General features: G+C 49.5%; 1 protein-coding gene across 2 annotated transcripts; it reads right to left on the reverse strand.

Annotated features, from left to right (window-relative positions):
• Positions 1-778: 778 nt before the first annotated feature.
• On the reverse strand, positions 779-21,851 carry USP20 (ubiquitin specific peptidase 20). Of its 2 annotated transcripts, XM_068413782.1 has the most exons (24): positions 21,769-21,851; positions 18,094-18,208; positions 17,653-17,706; positions 16,889-16,951; positions 16,620-16,751; positions 15,941-16,037; positions 15,681-15,750; positions 14,980-15,093; positions 13,783-13,861; positions 11,991-12,432; positions 10,953-11,090; positions 9,593-9,705; positions 8,976-9,148; positions 8,392-8,486; positions 7,801-7,834; positions 7,318-7,363; positions 6,862-7,042; positions 6,269-6,395; positions 5,994-6,163; positions 5,281-5,362; positions 4,817-4,925; positions 4,328-4,430; positions 3,996-4,067; positions 779-2,939 (listed from the first exon to the last, which is right to left on the reverse strand). In XM_068413782.1, the coding sequence occupies exons 2-24, from the start codon at positions 18,172-18,174 to the stop codon at positions 2,779-2,781; spliced, it is 2,736 nt and encodes a 911-aa protein (XP_068269883.1). In that variant the 5' UTR covers positions 18,175-18,208; positions 21,769-21,851; the 3' UTR covers positions 779-2,778. The 2 variants fall into 2 exon arrangements, with proteins under 2 accessions (XP_068269883.1, XP_068269884.1); XM_068413783.1 differs by lacking the exon at positions 17,653-17,706.
• Between the last annotated feature and the right edge of the window lie 844 nt (positions 21,852-22,695).

The following is a 22,695-nucleotide window of genomic DNA, read 5'->3' on the forward strand; positions in this document are numbered from 1 at the left end:
AGCAGCACTGGAGCTGGCTGTCTAGACACTGTATAATCCCCTCCCTAGGGAAGGGCGTTATTGACATCTCCCGGAACAGTTCGGGCTGTTCTGCAGTTGCTGAGGTGACGGGTTTGTTTGTGAGATGCAAGTTTTGGCCGTTGACTTGACGTTGCTAAAGAACAAGCTGTGCGTCCTTCCTCACCCAGCTCGAGCTCCAGTTCTTTGGATATTTCAGGCTTTGTCTAACGTGGTGTTGTTACTGCTCTGGCCCACAGCCTCGGGCAGCAGGCACAGCACCTGCCTGGGTTGGCACCTCTGTCACTTCACAGCGGCAGAACACGGTGAGGGGCTGGCACGAGCGTGGTGTTCCCTGGGGCCTCGCAGCAAAGCTGCTCTCACCTAAGTGGCACCAGGGAAGTGGATTCTATCAGGGAGGATGCTTTAGCCACCCAACAGGCTGACAGAAAACTCCCTTGTGAAACTTAACTACTTCCCTTGGAAGTTATTTTCATAGCAACGATGGTCACGAAGAGCACGGGCCTTCGGAGACAAACTCAGATGAAACTGGGTAAATGAAACATAAAGTCTTTGCAAGCAGAGACTGAAGGGAGCAGGCGCCCTCCTCTGAGCGAGCGCAGTACGGCTCAGGGGCTGCGCAGGAGGATCTGGTCCTGCACAGCCTCAAGGCAGGGGGAAGTTTGGATTTTTTTAAATTTTTTTAGATTTTTAAAATTTTTTCTTCCTTGACGCCATCAGCTGTCAGCCCCTCTGGCCACGCACAGCAGGCAGCAGCGTGTTGAATGCACATGTATTTATTGTAACACATTTTCAGCACAAAGGATAACACTTAAGCACAGGAATGTTATGACAACCTGTACAGCACCCTCTGAATGCACAGACACGCAGATGTGCAGCCCTCCAGGCGCTGCGGCAGGCTCAAAGGCGGCTGCAGTGGCCAACAAAGACAGCTTAAAACAATGAGAAATCCCACCAGTGGCTCATTCTCTGACCTCCCCTCGGGCCTGGCTGGGTATATACAAGCATCCAGTAACCAGGATAGTAAAATTAACATGCTGAAACATTTACAGATGTTTTTTTTTTTTAAGTTGCTGTTTGCAGTGAACATTTGGTCTAAAAAAAAAAAAAGCTGAAGGCCACATTTTTCTTTTCAAATTCTCCTCTCCTACATCCTTTCCCACTTTCTATCTCTACATCAAAGTGCAGCCTTTCCCTCCCTCTCCCTTTTACGGGAGGAGCTCAGGAGGTCCCAGCCCCACACCGAGCCTGGTACCACTAAGGCCAGACTTGCTGCTGTGCAACCGTTCAGGTTCCAGCACCACAAACACAGTTTGGTTCCTCAGCCCATGAGAGGCTGCCTCTGCCTTGCTCTGCTTCCATTAAACTGCACTCGAACGCAAAGATTTCACTATTGCCTTGCAAGACAAACCAAGAACTTTTAACAACAGCCCTGCTGAGCAGCGTTTAGCCTTTTTTGTCTTCATTCCTCTCTCCACTGCCTGCTATCGGACGCTCCATGGCTGCGTTAGCGGCAGTAGATTGGGGAGCAGGTGATGTTTGTTCATTAAATGAGCCACTGCATACACAAACATCACCTGTGTTGAGAAGCCGGACTGACCAGCACACCGGTGGGGGCTTGTTTGCAGAAAGCAGCTCACTCCTCAAAAGCTGCTCCACCAGCCCAGGGCTCGCTCAGCCAGGCCCCTTCCCCAGCCCTGACATACTGCCCTGCCCCAGGGTCACCCACTTGAACAGGCTCTGTGCCAACAAAGGGGCTCCTCCTCATCCTGCACACCCCTGCGCTTCTCGTGACAGGTCTGGGCTTACAGCAGGGTCCGTACGAGCGTGGCGTTACAAACCCAGAGTCCTACAGCCTGCAGCAGAGTGGCCCCGTGTCCCAGTCCGAGGAAGCCCGGCCCTTAGCAGCTCGGAGTTTGAGCCACCCGTGTGCCAGCCCTGTGAGCTAATTGCCTGGAAAGCTACACCCCCGAGCTACAGAGCTGCCGGGAGCTTTAGCAAAGAGAACAGAGGGAAGCCATTGGGAAGGAGGACTCATCTTCCAGCTTTGTTCTCTGAAAAACGTGCTGAACATGTGAAATCCGATACAAGGAGGGGAAAAAAAAAAACCTGCAGGCCCATGAAGGTGTGGCTTTAGGGGCTCGGGGAGAAAGAAACGACTTCTTTCAAAATGTCTTAGTTGATTGCAACTGAATTTGCAAAAATTAGACCACGAGCAAAACCAGGAAGTTCTGACAGCTGTGCAGCACCAGCACAAACCTACCGGGGGACCTGGTGGCTTAGTCAGCTTCAAATAACAGGTTTCTCTAGTTGCAACACTGCCCGCTGAAACATCAATGTTTCATTATCTTTATACATGTGAGTTAAAAAGTGCCAAAAGCAAAACCTGCAAAGGAGCAGAGACTCCGTTCTCTGGGGGCAAGCTGGGAGTGCTGGTTTCTCGTAAGCAAACGAAAGGAAGAGGGCTCGGGTCAAAAACATATCCTGGTACAGTCTGGCTGCAGCCTCCTACCACAGCGTTACCCAGAGATGAACTAAGAGAAGCTGATTTACTCCCCGTCTTGCCCAGCACCACCCCTGCATTCAAAGCCCTATGGAAGGACGGCGGAGGAAACCTGCCTTCCCCAGCAGCGGTGGTGGGAGCCGCACCCCCCCCTGCGCGGAGCAGACAATGGAGAGGTTTGACTCCTCAGGATTCCCCAGCCTTCCACCCCACACAGACACGTTTGTGCCGTACCTGCCCTGCCCCACCCGCACACATCACACCACTCGCGTCTCCGCTTCAATCTTCTGCTCCCCGTGTAGGTTTTCCAGTTCTTGGACCTGGGCCACGTTCTGTCTGATGGCGATCTCCGGGCCCCCGCCATACAGTGTGCTTAAATAAAGCCACGTCTCCTCGGAAATCTGCCCGTAGTCAGCACCTGAAGGGGACAAGAGCAGTCAGGTGTGCGGCCAGTGGGCCCGGGCTCTGCGCAGCCGTCGGAGGGAAGGGTGGGTGCACCACGACACAAGGATGTCCTCGGCAACCCCCTCTGCCTGCTCACCCCCAGGAAAAGCAAAGCACGAGTGGTCCCTGCAGCCGCACGGTGCAGACCCACGGAAGCCCCCGGCCCGCTGGCAGCTCTCACTGCACAGCTGTAGCCACAGTGGTCCCCACCAGCCCTCCCCAGGGCCACCTGCTGCTGGAAGCCACTGAGGCTCCACAGCAGCATCGCTGACTGCTGTGGGGTCCTGCTGCCATCACTTCTTCCTTTCCTGGAGCGAAACTGAGCAGCAACAGCCCACAGTACCAGGGCCTGCCTGACCCCCTCAGCATGCACAGCAGTGAATGAGCTCTGACAGCCCAACGGGCTTAAAACCACACACTCAAGACACACCAGTCCCAGGCAGTTGGGGCTGCAGTGCCTGGGTGAGACTGAAAATACTCCTCCAAGCTGTCCCCGGAGGGACAACTTCAGGTGGTCACAGCACAAAGCAGGGAAAGCAGAGAACTTTGCCATAAAGGTTACAGCGGAGGAGGAATGCAGAAAGGGCTGCTTCAAGCGATAGCCAAGATACAGATGCAATTGTTATCAGCTCGGCAGGAGCGCCCAGTGAGGACAGCACAAGCAATGTTACTTCACAAACTGGACCACAGCAGATGCTGAGTAAAGACCAAGTCAAGAGCAACACAAGATCAAAGCTACAACACTGGGCAAAGGCGAGTGGTGGAAGGGGCCTGGGGAAGAGCAAGAGCAGGAGCTGGGGCCTGCAGGCTTCAGTACAGCAAGTCACATCAGCACGTCGGGTCACGCAAGAGCTGCCAACGGAGAACTGCGGTGGCTCACTCAGGGCAATCAGCACAGGGATGTGCAGAGAACTGTCATCCTCTGCCACACCACCCTGGGGTGTGACCCTTCGCTATGGACAGACAGATCCCGTGGAACGTTCTCCCTCACCGTTTAGGAACACGCCAAGACAGCAAGCACGAGCCTTACCCTGCTTAACTTGCACGTGGCCGCCTGCTTTCGTGAGTGCAATCTTGCTGTTGTCAATTGGTCCGGGAGGCTCTGTAAGAGGAAAAATAACATGTCAAAAACCTTTCTGCCTTCCACAGTGCCACCAGATTCAGCTTATTTCCTGAGCTAGTTCCCTTGTTCTTCCTGCCCTGCCCTTGGGGACCTGCAGGCAGTCTCGCTGGTGTCTGAACTCCGTTCAGCCTCAGGTCGTACCAGCGCTCACTCAGGAGCTGCACCCAGCAAACCCAGCAAACAGACTCGTTTCCCTTCTACCTCTCACCCCCGACACTCAGAGGTCTCTGGCTTCTTACCGTTATCCTTCCCCTTGACAAAGGCTTCCCACTCACGGAACCACTGCATGCTGATACAGTAGATGACGCTTGGAGACTCCTCTGCCTGGAAAGCCTTGTTCAGCTGGGAGAGCAGAGACAGGCAGGAAGGATTTAGTCACTCCTGAGCTCTGGAGGAGCCCCTCCTGTTCACTGTAAGGCAGTCTTGCCACTCTTCAGAAGGACCCTGTTATTCCACCACCTTCCTCACAACCTGTTCCTGCTCACTAGAGCAGGCAAGAGACCAGGATGGTTTCAAACCGCGTGTCTGCATGCAGCCACACACAGCGTTACTGTGTTCCAGCTGCCCTCCCCACGCTGTTAGCACTGGGGAACCCCAAGATCCATCTCCTGGCCATGCTGTAGATCGTGTTCTGGAAAACAGGCAAGAGTTTTCCACTAACTGTCTGACAGGTCTCCATCTCCCACTTCTGCCCTTTGCCTTTGCTTCCAGACACTCCCCATACGAACCTTGATGAAGGTGTCGATTTCAATCCTCCTGCGTTTGGCAAGTGCTTCGATCTCCACTTGGCAAATGGAGCACACGTACAGATGGTTCACAGCAGGGCCGCCCCCAAACCTGAGCACAGGAAGAGAGGGAGGGGAATGGAGAACTGCAGGAGAATGGAAGCACTTCCCAGCCCTGAATCCTACAGAGATGATGGATTTTTATACTACTGCAGACGCTGGTGAAGGAGGTGCAACTGCAGCTGGTTTCTGAATGGAGAGTACTGCCTTAGCACAGTGGGGGGCACAATATTGCGCCAGGACAATGCACTGATAGAGCTCATTTTGGTTTAGATGAGGAGGCTCCACCAGACACAAGTTTTTTGCCTTTAAGGTGCCCTGGGAAGGGACTATGTCTTGGTCACTGCCCAAGGTGTGAAACAAAAACCAAAACTCATTGGGAGGACGAATGAAGTGGCCATATTCACCTGTTGTAGAGATATTCCCACACGTTCTGGGGCAGAATCACAACCAGGTCATCGATGTAGTGGTATTTGTTAGGAGGGATCCCTGTGGAGGAAAGGCAAGAGGGAGAGTTAACGAGGGAACTCATTATTGCTGGGTAAAGACACATATAAAAAAAGGCAGAACTTCCTTGCTGAAAACTCCCTGATTCCAGAATCTGCTTCCTCTGCTAATGGAAGACACTCAAGAGTTTATTAATTGTGGACGTTTCTCAATTCACAGCCTCAGTTTCTGCAAGTGCTTTATTTCCAATTGGAGATTTACAAACACGAGGGCTCCCCAGCATGACAGATGAAGAAGGAGAACAGTAAAATGTGGTATCAGCTCTCTTCAGTAGCACGTGCTCCATTCTCCAAACCCTGAAGGCCAACCTTGCTGACAGGGTAACACAGATAAATGCTGCCTTATCTGCTTTCTACAGGTTTGTTTTTAAAAACAAACAAAGAACTGAAAAATGTTGTTTCCCAGCACTACACATCCCCCCCCCCCGGGCCTCTGATCAGCAGGACAATGGGGTAATTGTCTCATCTCTCCCTGAGCAGGCTGGAGTTTCTGCCAAAGAAGCAGATCCTACTGCAGCGTACGCTGTGTCAGGACAGCAGCTGGAGGGTTTTTTCCTGAAGCATAAAGGTGTAGGTGAGAGTTGCTATTCCCAGGTGCAGCAGCGCTGCCTTACCTCCATGGGAGCACAGAAAGGTGTGATTGGTGATGGGACCAGGCTCAGCAAAGGTGTTGAATTTATTGAGCCACTCTCGAGAGATGTAGAACTGCAGTAAGCTGTGCTCCTTCATGCTGGCAAGGGACACGACTTTCTGACGCTCTCGCACAGCCTCTTCACTGCTTTTTCTTAAGTAGGGAAAGAAAGAAAAAATAAGTGATTCCTGAAAACTTAGTTTTCCAAACACATTTCTGCAGCCAGCAAGGGACTGCTGCCTCCAGGGCACTCCTCACCTGTAGAACAAGACATAGGCTTCTGCATTCTGTACCACGGTCTCATGGACTTCAGTGACGTACTGGTCATCAAACTCGTACCACTGGCCATTGATCACGTTCTGGCAATAGGCTATGTAATGCCCACCTGTCACAGAGAAAACATGACACTGCTGGGATTTGGAGTGCAGACAGAAGTGGGCCCGGGGTAATGTCAGCAGCACAAACAGGATTAGCTGCTGGCAGAGAACAGAGAGAGAGCAAAAAAAAAAAAGGCATAATTCCTGTTCAGGCAAGCTTTGCAGGAGCAGGGGAGCCTGGCACCGTCACCCTGATTTGCCTTCCTTGGAAAGGGCCTCTCAGTGAGAGTGAACACTGGGAAAGGCTTTGAGCCAACCCAGCGGTGAAGCTGAAATAGCTACAGGGGATCTGTCAGAAGCTGCTCGGTTCGCTTTTCAAAGGGCAGAGGCTGAGCGAGCCTGGGAAAGGAGGGGGCAGGCCTTACACTGCACTTCACCCAGAAGAGGTGTTGGCTAGCCCTGGAACACACTTCTGCTTTGCTCATGCTCATCTTGTTCCTGTTCACCTCTGCCTCTACTCACAGAAGGACTTACTGCCTGCTGTGCCGTGGTGACAGATGACTGACAGGAGATCGTACGTGGTGATCTGGGAGACACACTCCTTGGCTAGGAAAGGTCGCAGATCCAGCCCTTCCAAGGGGAAGGAGACATGACTGTTGATCTTGAAGGAATACATCACCTCATGCCGGAACCGTTTCAAGTGGATGCAAAGAATCTAAAAGACCAAGGAGAGAGAACACCAAAGCACAGTTTTGCCATTGGTATTCTGATAAAACAGCACATCTCTCTGCGTCTGATCTTTGCAAGAGTTCTTCGCCTGTTACTCATGAATCCTGCTGGCTCATCAGCTTCGAACAGGGAAGTTTCTTCTGTTATCTAGATACAGGACTTTGCCACCAAAACAAACTGCTATTTCTGTTCCACCTCTAGCCTCCTTACCTCCTCAGTGGCTGCTAAAAGAAAACTAGGAAACAAGGTGCTTTTACTCACCTCTGGTAGCCGGAGGACTTTGCAGTACTTTACTCCATTCCGCAGTCTGAGGGAGGAAAAGAAACGAGCTGTGAGAAATCTCTAAAGCAAAGGGATGCCAACCAGCAAGGCTGGGTCTTGCTCGCTTTGAAATCCGAGACAAATCCTCAATTCCAGCAGCAACAAATTCAGGCTCTTTGGAGCATCCCTCCCAAATGAGGCATGGCATGAGCAGTTGTCATCCCTCTTCTTTCTAATACAATAGCTCCATTCCTGCCAAGCCACATCCCTGTTCATATCCTTCTTCCTTTTTTTCCCCCCCAAAGCCAGCACTTTTCCTATCTGTGACCTCTCAAGACCAGCACTCTAGTGTAAGGCAAGGCAGATTTTACATGGCACTCAGCAGATTAAGTGTCCAGGCAGAGGGCATGGCAGAATGTTTGATAGCAGTACAGAGAAATAAAGTTCCAGAAATACAACACGATACAGACAATGCAAACTTACTTTTTACACCGTTCACAACTGTACATGTTGTCCCCTGTAGACAGAGAGAAGAAAGCAATTATGCAGTTACTCACAGCACACAACGCTGATATGGCTATATCTGCATCCAGTGCAGAGAAACCAAGTTAAGCAGCCTCTTGGGGAAGCCAGGGTGAGAAGAGATCAAACCAAACGCTTCTCTCCATAAGCATCGGCAAGAGGAGAATGCAGTCAACTAGCAGAAAAGTATGCAACTGCCCACCAACACGAGGGAATACAGCAAAGTGTTTGAGTCCTCTAGAGCTTAAGGAGTTGATGGAAAAAGCAAAGATACTAAGGCGGCTAAGGAGTCGTGCACTCACACAGAGCCCCCAGCTATGTCTGCTCCTCCCTGAGGACACTCTCACCCTGGATTTCCCACCCCTGAGCAGGTGGAAAACTCACTTCTGCTCAGAGATGCTGAACTGCCAACTTTTGGTACTGCCAGTCTCTAAGCGAAATACTGAGGCAGGAATTCCAGTAGATTTAATCTGCCTCCAAAATGGATGTGAAATACTCCTCCCTGTGGTTTCCCTTGTTTTGTACCATCAGACCCCACTGAAGAAAACTCACCCTTTAACTCATCTGCTGCAAAAAAGGCAGCAAGGCAATCCTCCAGCGTCACAACGGGACCCCAAAACCAGCTAGGGATACAGGACACCACAAATCTGCAGAAGAGAGGAGATTAAGAGAGAGTTAATACATAAAATAGCTGGATGCTTTGGCATACAAACCCCCAAACGGATGATGGGTTTCCTTCTAGCTGTAGGTCCTAAGCTCATCAGACATCCCAGAAGAGCAGGGAAAGCACGATTTCTCTCAGCTGATGTTCCTACTGTCACTGCTGACACTAGAAATTATGTGGAAAACTACACCAGGAACTGATTTGCTCTGGAGGGCAAGACTGAGCTAAAGGCAGAAGTAAGTGAGGGATTATCAGCTGCAGAAGAGATCTCAAGGTCTACGACAGAACTAGAGGAACAGTAGCAACTGGTTTACATGAAAAGGCTCCAAGACCTGTGAGGTACCACATACTATCATCCAAGGAGTGGTTACAATTGATACTCTGCTGTTAACACCACCGGTTAGGGATAGCTGCCTTCCAGCACTGCAGGGCAAACCCCAGAAAAAAAAGAGGTCCTGCCTAGGGAACACACCTCCGGATGTACTCCATGATGAAAGCAATCCAGCCTTGTGAGGCATAGTTGTCCCCACATGCCCCTGTCTTAGCTGGCACATTTTGGTAGATGGCAGAGTGCAGCTTGGCCAAGTCCTCCTTCCCTGGGATTGGGAGTGATAGGTCCTGGAACGTCTCCACTGTCGTAGAAACCTGGAAATATCCAAGAGGAAGAGGTCTGGGTTTCCTGTATGTGTAATGGAGCTCGGACCTGACCTTCATCACCTTTTATCACTGCTTGAATTTCGTCTAGGCTAGAAACCTGAGCTGGTAGTAAGAGAAACTCACTCTGGCTAATTATTCTTCACTGCTGTCAGCAGGATGACTTTTGTCATGGTTTTTGTAGCACTGGAATCAGTTTTCTAATGTGAATGTGAGATTGCTAGGCCAACTCAGTAACATGGGAAAGCCAACAGACCCCTACAGAGAAATACGACTTCTTGGCAGGGCAGGTTTCTCACACCTCCCCCCCACCCACCTACCATCACTTCCACATGCCTGCTGCACCCCACAGTGTTGGAAAAGAGGAGCACCATTTCCTAAGAAGAGATACAGCTAGAAGGCTGTGCTCTGACTGACAGCCACCAGACCACTCACTCTGTCGCAGGTGAGGCACTGCACCAGGCTGAGAATGGAGCCGTCGAAGATGTCGGAAATCACACTGCGATAACGAAGTTCTTTCTTCTTTTTCCCAGAAGCCTGCATCTGGGCTGAAAGACAGACAAGGAAGCCGCATCACGTAGCAACTCCTTCCCAGTCTCCTGTCTCAGTAGAGTCATGCAGCCACACAAGAACAACACAGGACAAGTGCTGTCCTCCATGTTCAGATGCCACTTGCATAAACTGACATGAAGAACACTGCTGCTTCGCGTGGTACAAGGGGGAGACAGCCAACAGAACCAAACCACACACACGTACCAGCTCTCAGCAGGCAGAAATTGTCTTACTGGAAATCCTGTTTCCATCCTCTTACTACATGTTTAGAAGCCTGGCCCTGCCACAGAGGGTCCCTGCTTTTCTGAGGTCTTGCAACATTTTGCTCTAAGCTTTACACTTCCTCTCCCCCCTCACCTGCCTGTGTACTTTGTCCTTTTTTTTCCCCTCTGACATTTACCACGTGTTCCCCAGGTGTCTCGCACTGGAGGGGACTCTCCAGAGCAGGGACTGGCCAAACACACAGTGTTGTTTAATAACAAACCCTCTTCCCCCACACACACGTGCATGGAGACAGAGTGGTTTTATCCAGCCAGAACATCTGTGGCTGTGCTGACCTCAGCCAAGGGGCTGGGACACAGCTGAGGAAAGAATGCCATCACTGGACAGCTGTAGGGACAGCAGTATGAGCACATGCCATTGTGTTTGCAGACTATGCAATGCTGAGGGATTTCGATTTGCAATTTGCCTGGGATGAAAAGATCAGTTTGATAACAACAGAAGCCAGGCTCCACTCTGAAGCCTAACAATGGTCCCAGCACTGGATTGACATCTGCAGCCTTAATTCTATTATTGTGAGCCCAAGACGTCTAAGAGGCAGGAAGGTCTCTCTCGGTAACATCATCTTACAGTTCTTTGGCCCACATGCTATGAAATTCAAGTCTGGCAGACAAATGTTTACACATCTCCACACTCCCCTAAAGGGACAGAGCTTGTGCCTGGGACTTCATAGCCATTTTATTAATAATAAACACAGCATGCAGATGCAGACGTGGGAATCATTTCAGGCTCCAATATAAGAGCATACCAGAACATCTGTTGTGCCCAGAGCTTGACTTTACCTGCAGGTTTACTGTAGCCTTTGCCTAGTACTATTTTAGAAAGCACTGATATCCAGGGGAATCAGCACGTCTTACAACTGTTAATCAAGAATCATGAGGGATTCCTTCTCTCCTCTGTAAATGAAGCCCTGGTCCTCTACCTGCTCCCCCCCTTGCCTCCCAGCATACACCCTTTGCGCTACCTTTCTTGAGTACGTAGGAAGGTCCAAGCCTGGCAGGACTGGAGCGAGGAGGACTGCTGGAGAGCTTGGAGTGCATTTCATGATGGACAGGACTGCAGGGGCGAGAGGAGCAGCGCACGTAGGCGTCATTGTCAGGTTCTGTTTGGGAAAATGGGGAGGGAGAAGAGCACTGGTGAAAACCCCAGTTATGAAAGGCAACCCTACTGCGGTCAGTGTCAGCCCAGCTCTGCTTTCCAGTACAGAATCTTTCCCAATACACGCAATGTATTGTCTATTAACTGTCCTGCTTGCACAGGTTGGCAGATACAGCTCCCTCAGTGCATGGAGAAGAGTGCAGACAGCCATACTGAACAGCTAATAATTACATATAAAAAAACCCCACAACCTGCCATTTTTTCACACTTATGACTAATTAGTTTTTACAGCTTGCTCCTGTATCCCTAATCCACATAAACAGCGTTGCTGTCTTCAGTGCCAGCTGGCAGAGTAAGACTCTTACATAAAGAAGTGTTGAAGGCGTCTTAACTGCTGCTCTTTTCTTTTCCCTGAGACACAGAAATGCACAAACTGTGCCTCTCCCTTTTCTCTCCACAAAGCCCACAGTCCGACATTAACAAATACCTTCTTCCACGCCTTTTCCACAGCTAATATTTCCCCAGGCCAGCCTACCAGATAAAGCAATGTACACATATAAAACCTTTTCCTTAAACTAGGAAAAGGCATAAATACAGCGTTTGCAGGTTTGGCAGAGGCAGCTATCACTGCCTTCAGGATGTAGTTTTAGCTCTGTTCCGTAGCACTTCAGCCCGGCTAAGCACCTCTCTGGCTCACACATCACGTTTTCTTACAGAAGCCATTGTGCACCAAGGCAGAACTACTGCCAGGGACACTGAAGAAACTCTTGGATGCAAAACCTTTTGAAACCTATAGAAGGAACTGTCACATTATGTGTTGTTTGCCACGGCACTACAACACTGTCCCTGCGTAGAATGATAACATGTCTTCTCACAAATAACACGGACTGGAAGAGGTGTATACCTGGTGTCCTACACGGGCTGGCAGGACGGGGAGCTGGGAGCATCTCAGGTGAGGCTCTGCCATCAACTGGCATCATAGTAGTATCAACATCTGCATCTTCATCCACCTGCTCCGAGTTGCTGCGCCGATGGCCACAGGAGAACTTTCTGTCCTTCATCCTCTCTTTCTCAGAGATCCCTCTCCCTGCTTCATCCTGGATCAACAACTCTGTCTCTGCCAGGGAGCTGCTGCCCATGCCCGCTGAGGTCCGGCTTTGACCATCTCCTTCACCCCTGTCACTGCTTGAGTCACAGGAGAGGAACTCATCCTCCGAAGGACTTCGGTCACCCTCTCGCTTGTCATCTTGGTCACTGGTATCCAAATCCCTTGTCTCTGCAACAATCGGTTCCTTCAGTTCTTCGTGAAGCTGATCCATCAGGCACCGCAGGAACTCCTGAGTGTCCTGAAAACCAGGAGTAATTCCATGTTAGTATCCATCCAGAAATGGGCCAAAAGAGGAGATGGGTCCATTCACAGCCTCTTTCAATGCTGCCCACAAAGGTTAGCCACCTCTGCAACACAAGGAGCCCCTACTAAAGCAGAGAGGGTACCATGGAGATGTACCAAGAAGCCTGTCTGCTACATAAATGTTTATAATTCCTAAATGATAAAAGGCCCAATTTTTATCTGAACACCTTCAGCCAAAAGACACTGAAAAGCCAGAGAGCAGCCGCAAGCACGCAAACCATGAGCTTATTTATCAAGGGTTTACCCCTGATAAGAGGCGAGAGACAAGGAGAAACCTAATGAAGACAGAAGGCTGTAGAGAACAGACTTTTACCTACAAAACAAATTTAATGAACACTGACTTCTGCTCATGGCAATCCCTCTCTTGAATAGGGCAGATTAAAATCTTTAATAAATAGGGAATGGAACCAGAAACCAAAGACTATACAGTCAAGGTGCAAGCTCCTCTATTCACAATACGTGGTAAAAGAGCTGATACATTGGCTTCAAAGGACCTGCTGGAAAGTGACTTGGTATTTTGACAACTCCAGAAAGTTAATTATGATGTTTCTGTTATTTCATGGAAGTTTGACATTCAGCCTGCCCTGTCTTCCTTTCAACTTTCTCTTTACAGCTGAGAGTTTTCCAATCCAACATCCTTCACATCAAAGATAAATATAGAAGTTATTTCATTAATCGTTATTTTTATCCTCTGTTCTAACTTCCTGTCAGTATCACAGTTTAGAGGTACTGCCTTACTGTTACTTCTTTTGTAAATTTTCTAATGAAACGTAGTTTTATGTTTACATTTTATTCTAAAAAAAACCCACAAGGAGACACGCTGATAAAAACTTCAAAGAAAAATAGATACTATCTTTAAATAAGATTTAGTTTGCTATAATTCCCCAGAAAAAGAATATAGAACATTCATATGTTTAACTTCTTAGTACAGATTTATCCAGGTTTCCCAGCTCTGACGTGAATAAATAATACCTAACTCTCATATAGCACATATCAATAGGTCTCAAAGCCCTTTATAAAGGAGGTGATCATCATAATTTCAGAGGTGAGAAAGCTGACACAGGAAAATGCATTGATTTGGCACTGGCAAGCCAGAGGCAGAGCCTGGAAGAGAACCCAGGTCTCCTCAATCCCACCCAAGTGCTCTGTCAGATCACTGATACTGACACAAAAGGGGCATGACCCCTGAGCTCAAGCTCTTCCTTCTGAACACAAGCACCACCGCTGCAGGAAGAAAAAATCCCACCACCTTTGGATCAATGGCGTGTTTTTGTTGAGGCCTCACCTGCTGTGCGTAGCCTCGGAACATAGGGTTGACGAGTTTAATTCCGTGGGAAAGACTGCTTGGAACAACATAACTCGGGCTGTTTAGATATGGGGAAAAAAAAAAAAAAGAAGTTAGTTTGCTTCTCAGGCCTGGAGCCAGTTTGTCTAATAAGCCATAGAACAAGGTGTGGTAACTAGTTAAGGAGGACAAAAGATAATTATGCACCTGCAAAGCCTGGGCATATATTTCTCTATTAGCTGGATGACAGACAAATTAAGAGACAGAAAACATCTCACAGTCATTTCAGTCTATCCTTCCAGAGAGAATCTTCCCTAGAGTACATGTCACTTAAAGCTCTGTCCACACTTTGAATTGTCTCAAGTGATTCTTTCCAGAGCAGGGTTTTGCAATGAGTTACTTGGTTTGATCTGGCAGTGCTATGTCTGTCTCAAAATCTGGGTGGGCTGGCCACACAGTGAATGAGATAAATCAAAACCAATATTAAAATGGCTTTATATTGCTTCAAAGTCTACAGTCTTCTCTTCCAGAAAGACACAGTCCACTTCTGCTCTGTATCTTACTTACCCCTTGTTAAGAACTAAAATGAAATGAACATGAAATGCCATTTAAATGCCTAGTTTGATTTTTTCCGATTGATTGCACAGAGCAAACATCTTTAAGCAGAGCTGCATTATTTTATACTGTCCTTTGAACTGGTCTAGAATTTGAACCAACAGCAAACATTTCCCAAAACATCATCTGCATTCTCCGCTCTCTTTCGTAAAAACCTCTGTATCACTTTTCCCATCCAAATCATCAATCCCTGTGCTAATCAAGAGCAGTGCAATTAAGTGCTGCTCAGTCCATGCAAAATACTCAAAAATGGCCAAGAGTATTCCCTGGTTACACCATTTTTACTTCATTGCCAAGAGGAAAGCTATATTTAAAAATCTCTTCCTTTTAAAAGCTATAACATTAAGAATGTATTCTTTTGATCACTGACATCAACATGCCCATTTTATCACCAGGACCAGGTTATGGGATCTCCTAGATACAGGGGAATCCTTGTATACCCGTCTACGGTGGGTTTGAACTGACTGCCTCAGATGATGCACTTATCCCCGAAGATCAAATTTCCTCTTTGCTGATGCCAGACTTCAGAACTAAACATCAGCATGAAACCTGTCCAGGTTAGATTAGGGAGTGACCACTCACCGTTTCTTATGCCAAACCTCAGACACCAACTTCTGGTAACTTTTGCACAGTGCTGGTTTCTTATCCGTACGGACTAGTCCACCACATTCCAGAAAAAACTGTGTGAGAGGTGGGCTACAAGAAAAATGAGACGAATTCAGTGCATAGAAATGTCTCCTCTGCTTCTGTTTAAGGGCTGATCAAAACTTAAATGCATTCCTTTTTGAAAGCATGCTGAAGATACTGTTTTTAAAACGAGGGAAGAAACGATTCCAGATGCAGACTTGACTCCTAGCTTGAAACAAATGAAAAAGGCTGATCTGAATCTGTTCCCAGTATAGAGAAGGGATCCTGGAATTAGTTCCCAGCAGGATGGCTAGAGAATATTTTAGCATATGGGTTGTTTGAATGATATCACTGGGGAGAATAAAGAGACGTGACATGCCTTCCCATGCGATAAAGACATTGCTGTTGCTATAGAAATGATGCAGTTTTACTTCCAGCACTCATCTGAACATGAGTCTTGTATGTAGCCACAAGCTGGCTATTCACTCAGTTTCCTACTGTAAAACTTCTGTTGCCCTAAACAAACACTAATTTTTTCTGCACCTAGCCTGGCTGATCTCTCTTTGCAAGACTCGTGAAGATCTCAGTTCAGAGAGGCCACTTTTGATACTTAGTGAAGTCTAGCAAAGACTCTACTGCAAAGCCCTAATGCCTACCAGTTAGAGAGAGCCTGAAGCGCTGCATTCATGTAGCAGGAGTTCCCAAGATTTTTCATTCCAGTAAGGCCTAAAGCACAAACAAGAGAGGCATGAAACACTTTCCAGATGGTCTGCTTTCTACATTCCTCCCCAAAGGAGAGGGAATTCAGCCCTTTCTAGACAGTCTCCACACTCTGCTCCTAGGAACCTCTCAGTGCAGGTCCTACAGATTGCAGAGTTACCCTCAGAACCCTTTCATCAACTCGATGCAGAGTTACCTCTTGGTTTCAAATCATCATCCTCTGATTCAGATTCGCCTTCATCAGCCACTGCAATTGGAACAGCTTTCAAAGGGTGAGCAGGCAATGGAGAATCCTAAAGACAGCGAAATAAGCAACAGGGAGAGGCCTGCTTTAACAGAAGAGTTGTGAGAGATACCATCTTATACATCAATCGAGCCAGCCTTTCAAAAAAGCACTCTGGAGAGAGAAGAACCAGTTGCACTGTCTACCCGCCTCACTAATGCAAGGAGGGTGTGGAAACGGTACCATTACTGCTTCTAGCACACACGGGAAGAGAGGCATCAGGAATATGCAGTGGTGTCACAAGTACATGTGTTTCTGGTCTGACAGCTAAAATTTCCATGGGCCATGCATTGAAAATGAAGATGTGACAGCTGTTATGGTTCCTCCCAGAAACAGACACCCCATTGAAGAGGCTAGTAAAGGTTAAAAAACAAGTCAAAATGGATATTCAAGTCATCTGGAAGTCTTCTTGCTGGGGGATTGTAGAAGATAAGGCTATTGGTCCTCTGGCTACAGGTAGCCACTCTCAGTGAAAGAGTTCCTATCACAACAAAAGCCTGGACAATAGCAGAAACCTCTTGGTTAATTTTGCAACAGGTAAAGAAAAACCCTGCCAAGTGTTTATCCCTGTCACGTTGTGACACAGACCCACCGGTTCAGTGAACTTCCCTGGCGGTGACTGCGTGTGCGCTGCCAGCCGCTGGTCCAGGAACACCTCCTTCTCACAGGCGTAACACCAGACGCGGAACGTGGTCAGATTCACGGTCAAATTGTGCTTTTTGGCCTAAAAATTAAAAGCTGAAATGATAACTCTGATTTGACAGCTGGCTCAAGCTGGAGCACCGGACTACCAGAAGAGGGTAGAGGAGGATTAGGTAATGGGAAGAATCCAACTCTGTCTGTCTTAAGAGGAAAGCTCACCTGTGCGTGAAGCGTGCTGTGGTCAGCAAAGGACTCCCCACAACCAACGTAAGGACAACCAACCTAGTGAGAGAAAAGAGCAAAAGTACAATGGGCAAAACAAATTAGTCCCTTGACAAAATAGTCTGCAACCCCACTCCCACCAGCAGCTGCAACTTCAGAATTGATCTTGCCAGTTCTCTAACCTGCTTTTTATTCAGGGCCCAGAATAAGACAGAAGATGAGAATCAACTTAAGAAAGAAAACCTGGAACCAGGGTTGCACCCACGCAAAGGCGCCATTCCAAGGCAGCTGCTCCAATGGGCAGCTCATCTGAGCAGTCTCAAAACGTCTGGGCATTCCAGTGTAAAAATAAACCACCCCTGCCCGCCCGCGTGCCCCTCGTCATTCCTTTCTGCCTCGCTGCCCTGAGCAACGTCTTCTGGGGTCTCACACTTGCAGCCTCCCATCCCAGTTGCCAGCAGAGGCAGGGCCCAGCCAACACTCCATGCTGGGCATTTTATTCATTCCTCTGGGGACTACCAGGGGGCAATGGCCTACCAGGAGTGAGCTGTTACATCGTGGCACGTGCTGACAGCGTTGGCCTTTCATCTTTAGAGTCTTTTCCTTGGAATCCATCAAAAAAACAGTGGATAGTTCTACTGCGAACCCCCTTGTTGCTTCCAGCTCTTTTTTTTTTTTCACTACAGTACTTTTTTTTTTTTTTAATTACATTCAAGAGAAGTCCCACCATGTCATGCACACAAATAGCAAGCCGTTTTTACCTGAAGACAAGCCCAGAGATTTGGTCCCACAGCTCCACAAGACTGGCAAGTTCCCTGCATATTCATGACAAAAGAAGGTTTGTTTGCTTGTTTGGTTTTTTAAGTAACTTAGTCCTTCAAGAGTGGAAAACTTCTCTCGAAGACAGGCCTCACCAGCCTGCAGCTCACAGTATTTTGTTTCTTAATACCACGCTGCCAATTAAATACATGCTTTGCAGCATTTTAGCTAAGTGACACATTTGAGCAGGGTAAATGACAGTGAGAAATAGATCAGATGGGGTCGACAAAGTCCTACTTTACGAGACCTGTGCAGGGTACATCAGAAGAAGAGTTCCTGCCTCTCCTCTATGGAGATAGGCAACATTTTCTTCAAAAAGCAAACACACAAACCCATGCACAATAGCTAAAAGGGAAAGGACTGACACCCAGAACACCCTGTACCTTGGATTTGAGCAGCAGATCATCCCTCGTCACCTCTCCTATGGAATCCAGGTGAGGACAGATGTCTCTTGTGTCCCCCATTTTCACCAATGCTCACCTGCGGGGGGGTGCTTTCCTAGGACAAGAAAGGACAGTTCCTTTCAGATACATGTCACATTTGCTCTCACAGATTGTAAAAAGATAAATTAGCATGTTTTGTATGTTAGAGATTACAATATCCCTCTTCAAGGATCAAAGAGATCAAAACAAATCTAAATCTGGAGCCAGTGATATTAGCTAGCACAGTTCTGACCTGTCGTTGAGTGGCTGCATTGTGGTATCCTAGGTAAGTGAGCCAGGCAGTGGGGAGGAGAAGGAAATACATGAATAAAGCTAATAATGCATACAATGAGGAATGTGCGTTCAGAAATGTCGGGAGGTGCTCAGTACACAGGCACAGCTTCAGCAGCACGGCTGCCGACTCTGTTTCAGGTATGGGAATGGATTTGCTGTAGCCTCAAAATGAAAACAGTGGTACAGTGACCCACTGACCACCCTCTTCTTAAACTCCCAGACTCTCTGGATCACGTAGCATCTCTGAATGACGCAGAGTCCTAGAGCAATAAATAAACACTCCCCTTAACTCAGACATGCTTTACATACATAACTTAACTGGTCTTGCATACCATGAATACTCTGTACTCCGTGAACCTGACTGGACTGATAAGCTACGCCTTCCCCCCTAGAAACAGTTCTGTGCTAGCTCAGCAGGCAGGGTGGGAAAACAAATGTGGTGATCTGAACTGACTTCCCCTTGCCAAACACGCACGCACGCAGCATGAAGAGATACAAATCTAATTGGCTGGTTTGCATGAACCTTAGATTAAAAGTGAAAGGGCACAGCAGCCCAAGACACGAGTGGTGTCTAGGGGCTTCATGCTACCCATACTCTGCTGATGTGAATCTAACATTCAGTTATTATACCACTTTATCAAACATCACAAATATGATTACTGTTGTAAATGAAGCTGGGCAAGAGGGAATTAGATTTAAATGATCTGTAACACAGATAACCAGCCTGCAGTCTCTGGGGAATTCACCATCTGATAGGTAGATTTTTAACAGTGTGAGCCTCGTAACTCTCAAAGACTGTACCAAATGTAACAACACACTGTTCCACCCAGCTTGTACGTCCAAGCACTGCAAGTCCAGAGGATTTCATGGCTGCATGCCTAAGAGCACAAGAACACTTTCACGGTGGTCCATGGGTCTGTAAAAGACTTTAAACATGTCTCAGAAACATGCAGCTGTAAAAAAGGAGATGAAAAGAGTTTGTGTGTTTTATGCATAGCTTAAGTAGCCTCACTTGTGGCTGTTAAAGAAAGAAGAAGACAAGTGATATTAACAAGACAGATCAGGATCCAAAACATTACTATTGGCTGGAAATGAAGCCGATATGAAAAGTCCACATCATTACAAAAAAAGAAAATTCTGATAAACTGGAAGTTAACACCACCAGCAGCATGGTTGCTACACTCTCGTTTTCACATTTTGAGGACATTTGAAAGAATTCCCAGTGTTATCTGGTCTGTATCACTGACAGTGGGGAGAAAAAAAAAAATATATATCAACAAATAAGCCCTCTCAGCAACACTTATCTCGGGAGCTGAAAAGCTTTGCCTAGCGCCTTGCCTTGGCAGAAGACAAACCTCAAGGATCATTTTATGACACTGTTTTTTCCAGAGCTCTTTGGAACGGAATAAACTCAACTGGAGGAGCAAAGCAAAACCGAAGGGGGAAGGAATCCTATTTGCACGCCAGGAAACACAACAGTGGTTGTAACCAGACTCTCGGTAACTCGTGCAGAGATGCTTAACAAACAGCTGAGCAATTCCATGCAGCTTCACTGAGAAGCAAACTCGTATCGTGTAATGTATGTTGATTTAAAAGACAAGTGACAAGAGCACAGTATCTTTGACTAACACATAAACCTGGGACACCCTCAGGCTCTGAGTTCCTTCCTCAAAACCAGCCCCTTTTCCCAAATGCATCAGCTGCTCCAACTGTTTTTAAAAAAGACTCAATGCCATGTTTGCTAGTTCACCTTCCTTGATTTCTTATCCCTTTCCCAGAAGAGGTTTCCCAGAAAACCTAATGACAAAATACTGTTTTAAAATTAACTCCAGACCCCTTCATCTTCACCAGCTTCAGCTAACTGGGAACCGGTTTCGGAGCACACTGTCTTAAGTACAGTCTTGTGGATGGTTTTAGCGCACTCCGTGGGACCAGCCCTCTACTCAAAACCAAAACCATGCCTTTAAACTGTGCAGCACTTGCGATGCTGATCTTCCCACCTAGGGCTTCCCTTTTTGAATAAAACAGGGAAAACCCCATTTTCGCCTCTCAGCTCTGACTGAACCATCAGAAAAGGTTCGAGTCCTCACTGCTCAGAAGGAACGATTCAATCCCCACCTTCCCACCACTCTGCCCTACGAGCTTTAGCTGACGCACACAGCTCTCGTGCTGCTCAGGAAACTAGGAATTTAATAAAAGCACTGTCAGAAAGCTTAACTGTGCTTGTCAAAACGTACTGTGTACGATGGGAAGAGAAGTTACCTTAAAACAAGTCCTTCAGCCTGTCTTTCTCAAGCACCACTGTGCAAGAACAGGACACGAACATGTCAGAACAATTCCACGGTAGCTGCAACCTACTTTCAGTTGCTTCAATTGCTGCCAAACCCAGGGTCTCTGCCTTCGACAGTAACGCATTTCTCAGTTGTTTTTTTTTTTTGCTTAAAACAACTGTGTGGTTTTGTGCCAAAGATAGAGCCAGCTGTCAACAATTTCAGATACACGCAGATTCACGGTCTGCAGACTGTTTGTACAAATAAAAGAAATCTTAGCTCTGTTCATCCACAAAACAACTACCAGGTCTGCTCGCTCATCTTGCATAACCTACCACGACAAAGGAGTATCTGCAGCTGTTCTTAGCGACATTTTGTACTTGAGATACCAAAAAAAGAACTATTGACTGAGCTGACCTGCTGACAAGGAAGAACCAGAATTCAGGCGCTTCTGACTCTGAGCTGAACGTTTGCACCGCATCACGTATTGAAAAGCCAGGCGTTTTATGTCGGACAGGCAAAGGAGACCAGGTTTTAACACAGATTTATCACTGGAGGTCACAATGCGACAGCACACCTAGAGATTTAGCTTTTAAGAAAAAAACACCTTCGGGGACTCCCCCCTCACCCCGCTACTTTGCTCCTCAAGCGCAGCAGACCCCCACAAGACAAGTCCTGCCCTAACAGGCGCTACAGCTGTTAGGGGTGAGCGAAGCCGAACACCTGGATCCCCGCACGCCGCCGCGCTCGTGTGGAACAAGCCCCCGGCAGAGCCGCCGCCCGCCCCGCGGGGTCCCGCTCCCAGGGGCGCAGAGGCTGCTGTCGCCCCGGGGAAGGCACTAGCCCCGGGGGGCTACAGGGCCGCCCCGCTGCCCGGGCACCGCGGGACCTCGGGGGGGGGAATCCGGGCCGGAGCCCCCCGTCTGCTGCTGCTGCTGCATCATCCCCGGCCCGGCCCGGTGCGGCCTCCCCACAGCACCGCGTCCGAGGCGGAGCGGCCGTGACAGGCCCCGGCCCGAGGCCCAGCCACCCCCCCCGGCCCCGCCGCCCCCAGCCCACGGCCCGCTCTCACCTGCGGGATGCTCGGGGCGCCGCCGCCCCCGTCCCGCCGCGGGGCTGCACGTCAGGCCGGGCCGCCGGGTAGGCCGCGCCCTGCGGCCCGGCGCGGGGAAGGGCCGCGGCGCCCCGAGCAGCGCGGGGAGGCGGTGGCAGAGCGCCGGGCGGGCCGGGGGAGGGCCGGGGGCCGGGCCGCGGCGGGGCGGGGAGGAGGCGGGCGGCGGCGCTGCCCCTGCGGAGGTTGTGCCCGAGGGCTCCCCACGCAGAGGGCCCGCCCGGAGACCGCGTTACCGGAGCGGTCGGAGGTCAGCCCCCGGCCGCAGCCCTTGGCGGGGCGTCTGCCGCGGCCGGTGCTTCTGGAGGGGAGAACCCCGGCTCTCCTCAGCAGCACGGCCCGGCGGCGAGGACACGGCGCCTCGTACTCCGGCACCAGCTCGACGCGGTGCAGCCGGGCGCCGAGGAGCCACGTCCCGCTCGAAAGGGCGGCTTCAGAACACGACGCACTTCCGAAGGCGCCTTTTCCCTTCGGCACCCCTGACAGACGGGCTGGCGGGGCGCGGCGGGCCCCACCGCCGCTCTCGGAGCAGCTCCAGCAGCTCCCAATAACCGCAGCGCGGGCGGGAGGACGGCAGCTGCCGAAATAAACCCACCGGGGCACGTTTAGGGGCCGCCGGGGGGGGTTAACGGCAGAGGGGCCACGGGGAGGGGGGGCTCAGCCCGACCGGCGGAGCGAAGGCCGCGCTGCTGGAGCCGCGAGAGACGCCGCCGCTCGCCGGGACAGGCGGGAGCGGGGCCAGCGTCTCCTGCGGGCCGCGGTGCTGGCGGGCGGGCGGCACCGCCCGGCGTCGTCGCGGGGCTGTGGCGTCATCGCCGCGCGACGCGCCCGGCCCCGAGCCGGGGGGGGGGGGCGGCCGTGTCGTGTCGTCATGTCGTCCCGTAACGC

The sequence above is a fragment of the Nyctibius grandis genome, chromosome 16, assembly GCF_013368605.1.
Source record: "Nyctibius grandis isolate bNycGra1 chromosome 16, bNycGra1.pri, whole genome shotgun sequence".
In the NCBI taxonomy this organism is placed as follows: domain Eukaryota; kingdom Metazoa; phylum Chordata; class Aves; order Nyctibiiformes; family Nyctibiidae; genus Nyctibius; species Nyctibius grandis.

Excerpts from the sequence above, each read along its gene's own strand:
- USP20 (XM_068413782.1), bottom strand. The coding sequence starts at position 18,174 with ATGGGGGACACAAGAGACATCTGTCCTCACCTGGATTCCATAGGAGAG. Across the intron at positions 9,149-9,592 it reads AGTGCCTCACCTGCGACAGA|GTTTCTACGACAGTGGAGAC; the intron begins GTGAGTGGTCTG and ends GGATATTTCCAG. Across the intron at positions 2,940-3,995 it reads CCACGTGCAAGTTAAGCAGG|GTGCTGACTACGGGCAGATT; the intron begins GTAAGGCTCGTG and ends TGTCCCCTTCAG.